Source organism: Rhamphochromis longiceps, linkage group LG17, assembly GCF_057381845.1.
Source record: "Rhamphochromis longiceps isolate RC_006_pf linkage group LG17, R_longiceps_female_GT1.1, whole genome shotgun sequence".
Classification (NCBI taxonomy): Eukaryota; Metazoa; Chordata; class Actinopteri; order Cichliformes; family Cichlidae; genus Rhamphochromis; species Rhamphochromis longiceps.
This window is the reverse complement of record NC_140573.1, coordinates 15,725,342-15,742,411: the sequence shown is the minus strand read 5'-3', so window position 1 is coordinate 15,742,411 and position 17,070 is coordinate 15,725,342. Positions and strand designations below refer to the sequence as shown.

The 17,070-nt window shown below is 41.9% G+C and overlaps 1 protein-coding gene across 1 annotated transcript; it reads left to right on the top strand.

Moving 5' to 3' along the window:
* Positions 1–12,322: 12,322 nt before the first annotated feature.
* Positions 12,323–15,340, top strand: mafaa (MAF bZIP transcription factor Aa). Its single transcript, XM_085387173.1, has one exon. It carries the CDS (start codon positions 13,314–13,316, stop codon positions 14,244–14,246), a length of 933 nt encoding a protein of 310 aa, XP_085243299.1. The 5' UTR covers positions 12,323–13,313; the 3' UTR covers positions 14,247–15,340.
* The last annotated feature ends 1,730 nt before the right edge of the window (positions 15,341–17,070 follow it).

Here is a 17,070-nt window from a genome sequence, read left to right as displayed (position 1 = left end):
TAATGCAGGACTCTTGAGACAGGAATACACTTCAAACAAGCTTTAATGCTTCTTGCTCCAGAAAATCCCAAAGTCCAAAATCCAGATGATAACCGGGCACCACATCAAGGAGTCCAAACATCCAGAAAATGCATTGGAAACTCAGGGAAAGCAGAGCAAGGGAGACACACAGCAATGTGGACAACGCAAAGAAGGACAGGGGCAGACTTGGACAATATATACACAAGAAGTAAAACTAATTACAAAGCACCAAAGATGCATGCCTTTCAAAATAAAACAGTAAGCAACTAAAAAGGAAACGCAAAGATGCATAAAAGAAAATACAATGGAACAGTAGAGAAGATGGATTAAACTCAAAGAAGTAAATACAAATGAATACTTAAAATTTAAACAGCAGCCAGAATACAAATGGAACCAGAACTAAAGATTAAAAATAAATAAATGAATAGGATACAAATGTTAAAACACTGGATGAAAGACATCGTAGATGTGCAGCCAACAAATCTGCAGGAACTGTGTAATGCTATCATGTCAATATGGCCCAAACTTCTAGTTCACCCTCCGTACAACACACAATCTCTCACACACTGTATAGAGCTAAGATATTACACTTGTCCAGTATCTTATCTTGCACCTCTGTTTTGTTACACATATGTTCCTCTTGCCATTTTTATTTTATGTATGTATTTATTTGGTTTTTAAAGGTACACCATCATCTCAGTTACTTTAAAAAGGTAACACAGTTAATCTCCATGTTGACCATACTCAGAATATTCCTGTAATGTTGAAATCACCCCACCTACAGTCCGAAGCCTCAACACTGACATTGTGTAACACAAGCACTACTCTAATGTAGTATAGGATGCCCCCTAACACACAGTTAGGCACACTCTAAAGTATAATTATATAAGTATAATAATTATATTAAACCTGACTAAACCTATTTAGTCAGGTTTACTAAATATGGCAAAAAATTATTAACTCGAGGTCCACGTGTGTTTTCATGTTTAAGTGTTAATAGTTCCCTCTGACATTGAAACAACCTTCAGCACTTACCTTCCAGCCGTCTCCATTTTTGTAATAACACTCAGTTGCATTGAATCTATAATACACACATTTTTTTGTGTGTGAGTGTGACAAGTGTGGCACCTTATCCTGTGGTTTATGAGGCAAACCTGCAATTTAACCAAAGCATTGTGATGGCAACAGTCAGTGTGACACATGTACTACTTCAGCGGTCCCCAACCCCCGGGCCACGGACCGGTACCGATCCGTGAGTTGTTTGATACCGGGCCATGAGAGTTGAGGCTCGGGTGTGAAATTTATGGTTTTCTGGGTTTTTATCGGAATGAGCTTCAATGACCTTAAAAACAAGTATTAGGTGCACAAGTTTCAACTTTTATTTTAAAAGGCTTCAAAATATACAGTGGGGCAAAAAAGTATTTAGTCAGCCACCGATTGTGCAAGTTCCCCCACTTAAAATGATGACAGAGGTCAGTAATTTGCACCAGAGGTACACTTCAACTGTGAGAGACAGAATGTGAAAAAAAAAAATATCCATGAATCCACATGGTAGGATTTGTAAAGAATTTATTCGTAAATCAGGGTGGAAAATAAGTATTTGGTCACCTCAAACAAGGAAAATCTCTGGCTCTCACAGACCTGTAACGTCTTCTGTAAGAAGCTTTTCTGTCCCCCACCGCCCGGGCAACAAAGGAGTGGCTCCGTAAGAAGCATTTGAAAGTCCTGGAGTGGCCTAGCCAGTCTCCAGACCTCAACCCCATAGAAAATCTGTGGCGGGAGTTGAAAGTCCGTGTTGCTCGGCGACAGCCCCAAAACATCACTGCTCTCGAGAAGATCTGCATGGAGGAATGGGCCAAAATACCAGCTACTGTGTGTGCAAACCTGGTAAAGACCTATAGTAAACGTTTGACCTCTGTTATTGCCAACAAAGGTTATGTTACAAAGTATTGAGTTGTATTTTTGTTATTGACCAAATACTTATTTTCCACCCTAATTTACGAATAAATTCTTTACAAATCCTACCATGTGGATTCATGGATTTTTTTTTCACATTCTGTCTCTCACAGTTGAAGTGTACCTCTGGTGCAAATTACTGACCTCTGTCATCATTTTAGGTGGGGGAACTTGCACAATCGGTGGCTGACTAAATACTTTTTTGCCCCACTGTATATTTTGAAGCCTTTTAAAATAAAAGTTGAAACTTGTGCACCTAATACTTGTTTTTAAGGTCATTGAAGCTCATTCGGCCATGGAAAAGGTTCAAGGGAATCATTATAAGCCCCAAATTACCATGACATTCATGCCCATCATAAATGTGCGTAAACTTCTTACCACGACTCTAAATGTGAAAGCATGTCATTCTTGAGCCAACAGTATTATAATTCTGACAATCTAATTTAAAGTCTTACTGTAATTGAATCAAAAAAAGACCATGTACCTCTTGAGCCAGTTCAAATTCTCTAACACAAAATGCAGAAATATCTCATATTTAAAAAAGCATATTGTGAGTTGCTGACTTTTGCTTTACTGCCTATCATACTGTTACACTCTGGTTGACTGTGTGTGTGTGTGTGTGTGTGTGTGTGTGTGTGTGTGTGTGTGTGTGTGTGTGTGTGTGTGTGTGTGTGTGTGTGTGGACGGGTATTAACATCTTCATGGGGACCAAAAATTGTGTGTGTGCGTTTTACAACATAAACGTGCTATTTAACCTTGCAGTTGTGATGGCAACAAAAAAGTAGTTTGACACTTAATACAACTTTGATACACAGCTAGATCGTGACTATACAATCACATATTTATACATGTCTTGTGCCCTAACAGCCTCCATCCAGCACATGAAAAGAATCACATAGAGGCATTGAAGAGTGTTTTATTGTATGTCTGAGCACTTCTTCTTTTTCAGATCAGATATTGATATTGTGAGATGTGTTTGGCAAAACACAGCTAGGTGTCTTTTCACATGATCCTATTATAACTGTGTTACTTTTAACTTTTTTATTCTCAACAGCAGCTCCTCTGAAAGTCAGCTTTTCCTTTTAACAAGTGTTTATGCGCAGGTACTCACTGCTCTCCCCGGTTATGATCAACACAATGGAGTTTATTATGAAACAAGCCTCTAACTGAATATCTATCCTAGGAGAGTATCTGCATGACAGAATGTCACTGGACTTGATGACGCACGTCTATGTTTACACTGCTTTGCTAATTTGAGAAACTAAATAACGGATTAAGCCCCTCTGGCTGTGTTGATGGCAGCAAGGGAGCATGTCACCTAAGTGGTTGGGGGCGATCGTGGCTCAAGAGTTGGCAGTTCATCTTGTAATCGGAAGGTTTCCGGTTCGAGTCTCGGTCATTGTGTCCTTGGGCAAGACACTTCGCCTACTGGTGTTGGCCAGAGGGGTCGATGGAACGATATGGCAGCCTCGCTTCTGTCAGTCTGCCCCAGGGCAGCTGTGGCTACAACTGTAGCTTGCCTCCACCAGTGTGTGAGAGTGAATGAATGAATAGTGGAATTGTAAAGTGCTTTGAGGGTCTTGAAAAGCGCTATATAAATGCAATCCATTATTAAGTGTGACAGTGTGGCTCATTTCTGAGTTTTTCAGTGGAGAGCTGGAGTTGTGTATTTTGTGATGTGACAACAACTTTGGAAATTAGTAGGCTATATTGTATAATAGGGTGTGACAATATACTGAAACTAAATGAATAATTCATTAAAACTATGCGTATGTGTAGTTAGGGTTATGGACACCTTCCAGTTTAGCTTGGATCTCTTTCAGTCACTACTTTCCTATAGCCTCACCGTATGTTTCTGTTGCTGTGGCAACTTGTCTAACTTCCCACAACAAACTAAGTCACTCACAGGGATGCAGCCAGGTTGCTGCTTGAGTCAAGCTCCTCCCTCCACCTTGACTCACAGATGGCTCTACAGTTGGTGCTCTGCTGTACTGTCATCATTTTTATGTGCAATTTAAGTACAGCACATATTGTTGACAGTTGTTCATACTAGTAAAAAAAACAACAACTTTTTATTGATACCATTATTTCACATTTTCTATAGACTTTGAGATCTATATCTTTTATAAAAATAAAAAATAAAAGAATCACTCAGTAACTCTTGTTGTCAGGAGTGTCGTGTGTGGAGGCGAGGAAGTGACCCAAATGCAGGACTGGTGGATAGTGAAGAACTGAAGATGGTTTATTATGAATCGTGGATGAACAGGCCAGGAACGAAGGACTGACTGGCTGGCTGGCTGGCTGGCTGAAAGACTGGATGAATGGCTGGCTGACTAACTGAATATACATACGGAGAGACGACATTAACATCAATGACACTACAGTGAACGAGTGGAAAAAGAGGACTTAAATACACAGACTGATGAGGATGATAATGAGAGACCGGTGAGTACACAGCTGAACATAATCTGGCTAATAACACAAGAGACGAGCTGACACAGGAAAAGCAGGAAGTGAGAACATTGATGTGGCAACATAACCTAAATGTGACAAAACTAAAAACACTGGGTCACCGACCCAGGAACCCTGACATTTGTATTAAAAATCTGATATTGTGAGATGTGTTTGGCAGAACAAGGTATTGGAAAACTCTGTGTATCAAAGCTAGTTTTGCTTCGTACCCATCACTTAGATTAAATAATGTCAGTACCTTACAATAACCATTTGTAATTGTACAAAAAATAGGTTGAAAAAAAAAACTGTAACAATGTTTTTTTAATGATTTTTTTTAATGATTACACAACAGTATTAAGTCAATGCTATTTTACCCAGTCAAGGTGTAATTTGGTGTTCACTATACACTGTATACATTCTCTCTTCGTACTTCATGCTGCATAACCAACTATAGAAAGTAGACAGTGCTAAAATCCTCTTCCCACCAATAGAGATTGACAGACCACGTGACTTTCACGAGGAAAAAAATCAAAGGAGTGAAAGGGTCAGACCCTTACGAGCACACAGAGTGGACAAAAGACATTAGCGTGCTGCCCAACTTCACCACGCTCATTTATAATTATACGGTTCTTGGAGTGAGTGCACACACTCATGAAGTTTAGTAACTTCAGGTCACTGCAACAAGCCCAGGTACAGTTTACCGACGGATGGGTACAGGACCTTGAAATGCACCGTGTCGAACGAAAGACCATCGTACGAACAAAGGTAAGTTTACCAGTCTCACAAATCATCTTCATAAATACACATTCGTTAACCGTTTATTAATAGGACCTTTAAGCTCAACGGTAATTAATTAGTAGTAGAAATAATTTCTGGTACGCGTTACAGAAATGTAGCAGTGACAATAATATTGTATGCTGTAATCGTACTGGACAATTAGTGATACAAAACAACTCTTTTATCCTGTGAATAAAAGTATATGTTTTTGTCAGTGTACCATAATAACAGAAGCGAAACGCAATATTGTGTCAGGACAATTCACTATTTATGCACAATAAACAAAGGAGCATAGCGCAACAATTTCTGTTCAGCGCCAGACTTGCTTGTAACCTATATCACTAATTATGTTATGAAAAATGACGTATTAACTACTACAAAACTCTGACCTTTGTGGAAATGCTTGGAGCAGACTAACATGTTAGCTGGAGTGTTCTGGGACGTTATATTTGGTCTTTGAATGGCTGCAATCCAGGCCATCCGTTGGCTCTTTATTACTTCGGAAACATGGCTTGAACAATTTCTCTTCAACGACGTAATCCGATAACAACCGATCTCTTTACCCGTCGGCTTCCCGTGGCTGTCATGTGACCGGCTATTGCAGTTAATAATACAACAGCTTCTTGACATTTTTTTGTGTTTCTTTTTATCGCTGTGTAACTGATTTCAATTGAAAGCCTGCGTGCGCTAGTACCTCTTGCCACGAGTTCCCAGAATCCTTTGCGGTTTTACCCCTGAATGACATCACATTTTCAATCTCTATGGTAGTAGCCAACAGGTCTAGTTTGGTTTTCTTGATTTATTTCTTTATTTTTGTTTGGGGGGTTGTTTGCTTGTTTGTTTTTTATTCCTCCAAATAATTCTTCATAATAAAATTGGACCATCAGGTTCTGCTCACCAAAAGGATCATAAAAGCAGGAAGCTTACAACACAAGAAACAGATCTTTCAGATAGCATGTGCTTACAATAAAAACCTCCCCCAGCACCAGAGTGGCTGGAGAGGTGGTCAGAGACAAAGGAATGTCTTTGATCACACAGTTTGAAACAATAAGCATAAAAATGACAACATTTAACAATTCACTTTAACAAGGTTGTGTCCAGATTACAGTGCAGATGGCATTCTTAAGCTACCAAGCAGTATCCATTATACGAGGGTATCGCACAAACAGAAATAACGGCTAACTTTTGCCAAGCAACGGACCAATAAATGCATTAAAAGCTGCAAGCAGAGAGGTCTAATTCAGTTATTCAAATTAGCGGAGGTGAGGCCTAATGCAGTACATCTATCAATCAAAGTGTCCATGCCAGCCTGAAGTGGTCGGTAGTGAAACTGTAAATTTTAAAATACAACATTTTTATTCCAGTTGTTTTCATTTTGTGCATTTTGCTACTTGCCATCCAACTTACCTCACCTGCAGTGTCTCTAAGCCCATCAGTTTAAGAACCACTTATTCTGATCCACACGATAACGTGAGTCTGTTGTTTACTACTCTGGAAAGGTCCTCACTTTCAAATTTACAGCACTAATGGATACTGAGAGTGAATGTTGAGCCCAGTTAAAAGTATTTCTATTCAAATAGACAAGAGAACTGCTTTCTTTAGGATACTGTTTGTTTCATCAAGGACGTACTTGGGGTTGAGATCCTTCAGATGATGAATGTGACCAAGTTAAAAACTTTTGCTCATGTACAGATTGCCACAAAACTGCCAGTCAGACTGTGATGAATACATTTTGCTAGGATAGGTATTTGAGTTGTGTGTGTGCATGTCACTTTTCACTTGACTTCTCTCTCAGTGGTATTGACAGCAGCGAGCGGAGATGGAGAGCTTAACATGTTTCTCAGAAAAAGCAGAAGAGAGGGAGCCATCACTCTTCTCTTCTCACCACACATCCCCTCCCTCCCTCCCCTTCCTCCCCCCTCCTCACCCACGCTGCTCTCTTACGCTGAAGATGTAAGTGCCTTAGACAGATGTCTGCTGCTTCTTGTCTAAAACCCTCAACATGAGCTGCTGAGCTTGGCAAACTCTAATTAAGATCAATATTTCAATTTTTAGTAAAAGCGCACGAGATGGAGAGAAGACAGGGAGAGAAATCATCTGTCCATGGAGACTCGAAGAGACAAAAAGAAAGGTCAACTGTGATCCTTCATCGGGTGTGTGTTTGTGTGAGAGTGTGTGTTGGAGATTTGACAGAACTGGCTTGTGAGAAAGTGCTCAAGGGTTCTAAAAATCCTATTTATTTTTCTTCTGGGGTTTTGCTGTTTAGTTTAAGTTTCTATGCCCTGTTACTATAACAACATCATCACTGGATGGACCGACAGGTTGAGCTGTCAAAAAGGAAAGCTGCGTGGCTGTTCTTGTACGATTACAGGAACAAGCCAGATAGATCATGAGACATGGACAGATATATGAATACACAAAATATTAAAATATATTGCAATTGTATACATGTGTTTAGACAGACATGGAATCCTGAGCTACAGTAACACATGCACTGCAGCCTGAACAGTACGCTAACAGTACGCTAAAGGTGTGCCTAATCCAGTCAAACTGGCCATTAAAAGTGAAATGTCACATACACACTGATATGACAACTGAGTGGTAAGCAAAAGTAATTGTACTTGTTTGTCATTTGTTGGGTTTAAACAAGTGCTATATAAGAATCAGTCCATTTACTATATCCATAACATGAATTAGATTGGTGTTAGCTCTGGTGGGATGAGCAGAGATGTTGCTTGTTTCAACGCCATAAACTGTATAAAAGATGGAATCATGTAATCATTGTGACATCACACAATTTTTTGGCCTCTCCTGTGGTTGTTTTCTTGGAGACAGAATTAAGCATATTTAGATAAGAGGGTGGAGCTCTAATTACTAGCTAATGGTAGCAAACTTCAACCTCAAACTGGCAGATGGAGTGACTAGCAGAGAGCAACTGGCACGCCTGTAAATTAAAGTAGCTTCGCTTTTTATTGCAAATCCAAAATCAACTATTGTACATTTTTTATGAAGGGAGTAGCTATGTATAGAGTCCAAAAATGTTTTTGTATCTTTTGTAACAAAGCTTCCATTTCCTTACATCAAAGTTAGTGAGATTTATCACTGTCATTTATCCTCATCCATCTGTACTGCTTATTCTTTTGGGGAAACCTGCAGTCAGATTAGACTGAAGACATCATTTGGAAGAGTGATGAACATTCCTTCCACTCAAAATTCTGCATCCAGATGAACAGAATCAACTTTCTGGGATTTCTTTACCTGGATTATTGAGCATGCATGAACATGGCACAGCCATTAACATGGTTCTGCTAGAGGTTTCTTCCTGTTAAAAGGCAGTTTTTCCTTCCTACTGTTGCCAAGCACTTGCTCATAGGGCATCATCTGAATGTTGGGATTTTCTCTGTATTATTGTAGGGTTTTTACCTTACAATAAAGCACATTCAGGCAACTGTTGTTGTGATTTGGGGCTATATAAAGATAACTTAATTGAATTGCATGCAGACAACATCTTGCTACAATCATTTGCTGGGATGCTGGGATGTCCATTCTTCCTAGGAGCTCTTGTTTGGAAAAGCTGCCAGGATAAAAAGGTCATGGCAGCACAGCTTTACATTGCAAAGTTGCACCTGAACAAAATGCAAAAATCAAACCATAGCACAGCTCATCCGCAAAAACACTTCATACCAGCACCGTATCATACAGCAAACACGGTGGAGGAGGCTTGATGATTTAGGCTTGTTTTGCAGCCACCGTATTTGGGCAACTTACAGTGATTTAATCGACTATGAACGCTTCTGCATACCAAAATACTCTAGAGTCAATTGTGAGGACATCTGTTCAGCAGCCAAAGCTTAGTTTGTGGGCATTCATAAATGAATGCCCACAAACCGCAATGAACTGAAGCAATGTTATAACGAAGATTGGGCCAAAATTCCTGCACTGCCATTCTGTTTGACACAATGATGTGAGAGACTCATAAAGTCAAACAGAAAAAAATTACTTCAAGTTATTGTTGCTGAAGGTTTTCACAGTCACCTGTCTCCGCCACCCAAAAAATGTCACTATAGAATTTAAGAAGTCGACTCACCAAAACAAAAGAAAACCAGACAAGATATGGTATGCTTGTTCTCTGCCACACAACTCTAATGAGTGTTTGGATTTGCCACAAGAGAAATGTTTGTTTTTGTTTTTTTTACTTTAAATATTAAAGTAGAAATTATAAATGAAGCAAGAGCAGAATTTTACTGTGTTTAGACAAAAGTAAACATAACTCAATATAAGAAAACTATATAAAGTATAAATATATAAAGTAAATTTCAACATCTTTTACCCCTTTAACTCTCAATTAATTTTACATTTTCTTAGGTATAATAATTAAACTTTAACAACAAAAAGCCAAAACTGATAAAAACAAATTACTTAAATAAATGCAGTTTGCTGGTACTGAACTCCCTCTGAAGTTGACACTCTGTCACCTTCATCTCTCCATCCAGCACCTCATCCTAATTTAGCTTTCCTTTCCTTGGTGTCTTTCCATTTTTCACACAATGCATTTAGCAAACTGAATGTTTCTGAATTTCTTCCACAGGAAAACTAGAGTTTCTCTTTTCCCAAAGTTTCTGTGATCATCGCTAATGGATTTCTTAGTGTGCTGAGTTCACTCGCTTGTTCGGACAGCAGCCATAAGAATGTGCATGCTGGTGGGAACAGTTGTGTTGTGTGATTTGGTCTTTCTACGAGTGTCTGTGGACTCAGTGATGGCACGGTGTCAAGTCTCGCACTGAGCTGAAATTCAGAGCAAAACAGATGTGTGTGTTGTTTGAATTGCTGTTCTGCTTCTTTGAGTCCTTTTCATCGCCGTGGAGAACAAACATGATTTCTATACATGCCAGGCCTTGGAAATGTGGCAAAACTTGCTGTCTAAAGTAAGCCCCCTATCAACTTCACTCTTAATGCTCATGCATGTGTGCGTGTGTGTCATATCCTTTCCTTGCACAATTAAATCTGATTCCTCTGCAGCGGCATTAGTGACAAAACCCCCAAAGGCCTCAGATAACCCTCAGCCACCTCCCGGAGCTGGTCTGGATGCTGGCTACCTTGGCTCAAAGTGATCCTCATAGATCCACCACCTTGCTGATGTCCATTTTGCTTAAATCGGTAGAACTGCACTTGCAGCGAAGTCCCAGTATGCAAAGACACAATGAAAACCCTGACTTCAAAAATTTATGTCTCAAGCCCTCGGCCGCAGACACTCCCCTTCCCCTGACAATGAATGGACACAGCAGATCTTCTTAAATGCGCTATTTCTATGCAGACTGCTTAGCTTGGCGTTTGAGGGCCAGCTCCTGCTTATTAGATTTTTTTTAAACCCTCTAATAATGACTTAGCACACCTAAACTTGAAATACCTTGATATGATTTCTGTCCCTTCATCTCACACTCTTCTTTTCATCGTTGCCAGCAGATTTGAGGCAGAGGGGGCGCGTATTTCATGGCCGCTTCGGACTGGAAGTTAAGCTCAGCAGCTGTGCAAGGTTTTGCTTTTCACATCTGACCAAGTTAAACTTACTGCCACCTGTTTTTCCCGCAGATCGGCACTTTCTCCCGCACATGTATCACTCAAGTGTCGGTGAGATGGTCCTCTGGGATGCGGCCACTGCTGAGGAGGCTAAGCGGGTCAGGTGCAGCGATGCTCCGTTTAAGTCCTATTCCCATGATGCTTATCGACATCTCATCCTGCTCAGCCTTGCTGTTATACCCCCGCCGAATTAATAATACAAAAAAAGACTTATGCGTCCCAGATGGAGACGCGCGCAGGGTTTAATTATGCGTGGATCTGCGGAGATGAGCTGAGATGATGCAATTTGTGCTTAATTGCGAATGAAAATAGAGCCTGTCCAATCTTACTTAACCCCGCGCGCAGATACTCCGCGGCCTCCTCGTGGACCTGCGGAAACGCGGATTGATTTTCCTTTTTGGCAAAGGGGCGCGCGGCCTTAAATCGATCGGTGATTGATAGATTTGGATGTGTGTGGTGTGTCCGGGATCTGGAAATGGAAAGTGGGTCTAATACATTCTTCTCATTGTTTTATGCGTTTGATGTGCGCTCCCACACTTAAACCTGGACTTTTTTTCTTAAATTATTATTATTATTCCAGTAGCAGTTTGAAATTCTCTCTTTGCTTTATTTTTTTTAATTTCTTTTATTACTTGTACTACTACTTAATCCGTAGTTTAGCTGGATTTCTCCGCTTGTCCTTTCTTTTACTACCTTTTTTAAGAACTATGTTGTTCCACGTGGCCTATATATATATATATATATATATATATATATATATATATATATATATATATATATATATATATATATATTTTTTTTTTTTTTTTTTTTTTTACCGGGTATATTCCCGGTCTTAAGGCAGTTCGTGAAATAGTCACGAATTGTAATCGATTCGTACTGGATTTATGAACTCCGTAAAAGTACTGGCTGTCAAATTCTATAAATGATTATATAGTGATCCCGGGGAAACAGTAACACACACACCTTCTTACATTCATGAAGCTCAAATGTAAAAAGTGTAAAACGGGTATCATTACAGGAGCTCCCCGCCTATAAGGGGGTGAAACAGACCTCCATACAGTTGCTGCATGTTTGCAGGATGTAGATATCAGAAATGAAAGAGGTGGAGGTCGTTCTCCTTGCTGGGACTCTCAGCAGCCTCTTTACATCACAGACCGCTTCGCTCACAAGTCTTTCTCCTTTCTGAGTAAACATGTTTCCCTCCGAGAAACTCCGGTAGTTCTCCTCTTACTCCGTGCGCTCTTCCGTGCAGTAGCGTTTGCTCGGTCACTAGAGGGGGGGATCTGCTGCACCTGTTCTCCCCTTCGTGTCCCGCCCCACCCCACCCACCGCCCTTCGGCTGCATTCGGCTATCCTCGGCCGGCCGCTGCTAGACAATTGGGAGGCTCTTCCCTTATAGGAGAATGCAAATGCGCGGCTGCCAGCTCCTCCTCATTGGCCCGTCGCACCTCCGTGTGGGAGGGTCGTGGGGGCCACGCTGTCTTTATAAGTGCAGAGTGCCTTCCAGCGACTCAGTTACACTGCGTTGTTGCTGTGAGGAGCTCTGTGAGGGCCGTCAGACACAAAACAGCTGGAATTTATCACCTCTTGTATAAAATTCCACACGAAAGGTCAAAAGTGCGACCCAGCGAGAGAGAGAGAGAGGAGGGGGGGCAGCACCGAGGGGACCGAGCCTGTAAGTAGGCTGTTTAAATTCATAAATGGACTGACCACAAGAACCAGGGACAAGCCTCCTCCTGTCCCTGCAAGTAAGAGAACTGTTTGCAACTTCATCTGAATCCCACGGGCTCTGTAACCATCCGCACGCGTGCCATACCGGCTTGTGGATTCCTGGGACTTTTTGGTAAATCTTTATTTTTTATTTTTTTATTTTTACTCGCAACCCCGAGCAGCTCCCAGCGCCACACTGCTAGATGTGACTGTATGAGAAAAAACTTTAAGTCCGGGCCATGCTGCAGTGACTCGAGCCAGCAGCCTACAGGAGCTCGCGATCAACTTGTAAACAGCGGAGGAGGGATGCTTGGAAAATATTTCTAATACGGCCGGAGAGCGGAGGAGAAGAGATCTGTTCCTGTCACTCGATCGAGCAGAACCGAGGACTGTAAATCACAGGGAGGCAAGTGGGCTGCAGAGGTGAAGCGAGGACAGGACAGGTTGGTGGTTCCAAATTCACTGGGCTCGAGTTTCAAGCACCCCGGGGGGGCTCCTGGTATTAAAGCGTGCATTTGATCTGGGATAAGTTGTCAACAAGAGCAGGGAGCGGAGGCGAACTGGCAGGTGTACAAGTTCATTTACATGCAGAGGTATATTCACGCCACTATAAATAGAAGTTACTTAGGGACAAACAACCTTAATAAGTTTTCTACCCGCTTGCTGGCCCTGCAGTAGCCCCACGCACCGGGCGTGTGCGTGCGTGTGTCTATTTATACACCATACAACCTTTTATCCCTCTCCACAATCTGTATCCGAGAGGACTGCCCGCCGTCGGTTTGGCTGTGAGGGCAGGAGTCGTCGCATGGACTGACATGGCCACCGACCTCGCCATGAGCGCAGAGCTGCCCAACAGCCCTCTGGCCATCGAGTATGTCAACGACTTTGACCTGATGAAGTTCGAGGTCAAGAAGGAGCCGCCGGAGGCCGACCGCTACTGCCACCGCCTCCCGTCGGGCTCCCTCTCCTCCACCCCGATTAGCACCCCTTGTTCCTCCGTGCCTTCTTCGCCCAGCTTCTGCGCCCCGAGCCCGGGCGCGCAGCCGAACCAGGGCCTCGCCAGCGGCGTCAGCAGCAACGGCAGCAGCAACAACAGCGGCGGCAACAACAATCACAGCACCGGGGGGAAGCCCCAGCTGGAGGACCTGTACTGGATCCCCAGCTACCAGCACCACATCAATCCGGAGGCGCTCAACCTGACGCCGGAGGACGCGGTGGAGGCCCTCATCGGCAACGCGCACCACCACCACCACCACCAGACCTACGAGGGTTTCCGCGGGCAGCAGTACGTTGGCGAGGACCTCTCCGCGGCCTCGGCGGCCCACCATCACCAAGCGCATCACCACCACCACCACCACCACCACGGCCACCACGCCCGCCTCGAAGATCGCTTCTCGGACGAGCAGTTGGTCAGCATGACAGTGCGGGAGCTGAACCGGCAGCTCCGAGGCTTCAGCAAAGAGGAGGTGATCCGCCTGAAGCAGAAGAGGCGCACGCTCAAGAACCGCGGCTACGCGCAGTCCTGCCGCTTCAAGCGCGTGCAGCAGAGGCACATGCTGGAGACCGAAAAGTGCACCCTGCAGAACCAGGTGGAACAGCTGAAGCAGGACGTGGCGCGCCTGGTCAAGGAGAGGGACCTATACAAGGAGAAGTACGAGAAGCTGGCCAGCCGGACCTACAATGCCGGCGGACCCGCGAACACGAGAGATCCGTCCGGGAAACAAGCTAACGCCGAGTTCTTCATGTGAGAGGGGCTGCTGACCTGTAGCGCCTCACGCAGACATTCATTCACGTTTGTTCTTCTTTTCTATTTTGTTTACACTTTTTTCCTCCACTCACAAGACTTAAGCAGTAGCCGTGCACGGACGCGATTTTCAGTCTTAAACATGTTTAGGCGAAACTTCTGTAAGAATGCCGCAGCCTGTCAGGTGGGCACTTGGGATCACTGTTAGCCTGTAGACTTTTATTTGTGTATCCTCCGGTGCAGCAGAAGCTAATCACGAGTCTTACTGAACTAATATGACACGTGACTGTCTTAACTCAGAGAGAGCAGCGGGGTTGGTCTTAAAAACGAGGCAAATGTGTTCTGTTTAAAGGGGGAAAAGTCTGAATGAACTGAAAAGAAGAAGCAATACACCACCGGCGAAGAAAGACTGTTTATAAGCCTGTAATGCAGAGACTTTTCAATAATGCAAGTCTAATAATCCCCCCATCCCCATTTGCAACCCTGCATGCAGGACATGTATGGTAACCTCTCCCCGAATCTTCCACGTGTATGGAAAGCATGGCCCACGGTTCGCATCTCCTCTTCCTCCTCTTTCTCTGCCATCAGTAAGGCCTGGGTATGCGGAAAAATAAAAAGCCAATGACCCCCTCTTCCATCCTACACCCCGAGAGGTACAAGGAGAGAAAAAAATGGAGAACAATCTGCTGTAGTGCGTAAAAACTGGATGCGTCTTTAACTGCTATTTTCAATCAATTTTTCTATTGTTTTAAAAAAGAAAAAGAAAAAAAAACATGACAAAAAGAGATTAACTGAGCCAGATTTTAGACTGTATTTATTTCCACCTGTACATACTGTGTAGAGAAAAGCAGTAACCTGTGTTATTTTACCCTCTCCCTCTTTCTCTCTTTTTAAAACAACAACTTGCTTTTTGTTGCTTGGATTCTTCGAAATGTCTTAAATACAAATGTTTGTATGTAACAGCATGCAAATCGTCTATGATATCCTCGTCCTCCTTCTACTGAACATGTGTAATGTTAAACTGCACTAAGAAGAGATCAAACTGGACATTTTGTTTTCTACTCATAGGACCTTTTGATCTGTTTAAAAAAAAAACAACCCTGGATGTAAATTCTGTGAGAGGGAAACCCTCGGTTATTACATGGACTGCATTCGCTGCTAAAATTCTATGCACCAACCCGACGATTAAAAAAGACTTAGGGTTTCTTTTATGTTTCTTTTCTTTCCTTTTTTACGTTTAATATTGTAATCAAACGTCTTGCAGGGGCTGTGGGTTTAAACTGCAGTCTTAATGAGCGCTAATAGAAAAGTCTGATGGTAGAGCTTCCTGTTCTTGGAGTAACTCCATGCATTATTCTGTCAACAAGAAACCCCTGGTTCCTGCTACATAGATATATGTGCAATATTGTGCAGAAGTGCCCGATGCACAGACTACCTGTTGGAGGGCGAACCGTGCAGGGAGAGAGACTGGAAGTGTTTGATCAGGATGTCAGGGCAAAACAACAACAAGCTGAAGAGAAAACTGAGAAAAATGTGATTCTTCCAATTTTGTATCTTTTTATGGGAACCAAAAAAGGGGAGATATACAATACAAGTCGATTCTTGCGAATTATTAACAAATTAAGCATTTCCAGTATGTAGACAAACATCAGATTCTATCCACCTATCTTTCTTATTTTAATTAGATTTTTTTTTGTCTTTTGTGTAAATCTCAATTTTTCTCATATTTACCGAAAGCAACAAGAGCTTCAAAAAATGTGAAGTTAAAGAACGCGGGGAATAAATGCAAAACAACTTCTGCACAGTGCTGTAAATTTATATCTGTACATATGATTTCTATATTTATTCAATGAACGTGTCCTGACTGTCAACAAGTGAAAACCATACAAAGTGGAACGTTGTTGAGAATCTTGTTTTCATAATGTTTAATAAAAAGTTCTGTCCCAAATCCGTGCCAGTGACTGCCGCTGCCATCATTCTCTAACAACAGCTTTTATGTCCTATAAGAAAAAAAGAGATTTATGAATTATTTATAAAACGGTCAGAAGTCTAGCAAGGTTTTATTTTTCTCAGGTCACAATGTCCGTGTTTGTAAAATAATAATGTTCGATTGCGGGTTATTAAATGTGACCAAAGTCTCTAATTAGCGAAAGAGCAGCAAAAGAGCTGAACGATTTAATAACAATGTCGAAATATTTATAGCCGCTTAAACTATAATAGAAAAATGTTAGATAATTAAATATTGAACAATTAAATATTAAAAAATTTAATGGAAATTAAGAAAGAAAAAATAAATACAATAAATGATTTTTTAAATAAAAAAAATAAATAAAGAGGAAAAACTCATAATATAAAAGCAAAGTTGGCGCTATATTCGTGCTGGAACTATTATTATTATTATTATTATTATTATTATTATTATTATTATTATTATTATTATTATTATTATTATTATTACCTACTTATATTTTCAAGGGTAAAGTCGGAAACGTTTTACACAATTTCAGTCGTGTAACTTTTATGAATCGTTCCATAATTGCACTTCGGTGTTTTTCAGGAGCGCCGCTCTGCTCTGGTTTGTCCGATCACGCAGAGCCTTGTGGACGCAGAAAGCTGCTCTTATCTCCTGCATCAGGGTCCAGACTTCCAGATTCTTTGTGTGTGTGCGTGAGAGAGAGGGAGAGAGAGAGAGAGAGAGAGAGAGAGAGAGAGAGAGAGAGAGAGAGAGAGAGAGGCTGGCTGAGAGAGGCCACCCTCTTCCTTTCCTCCGCTCTGCTGCACCGGCTCTGGTCGCCTGTCAGCGGGCCTCCGCGCTCCTGCTCAGCCGG

Bases quoted from the DNA above. Each gene is read 5' to 3' on its own strand.
- mafaa (XM_085387173.1), top strand. From the start codon at position 13,314: ATGGCCACCGACCTCGCCATGAGCGCAGAGCTGCCCAACAGCCCTCTG.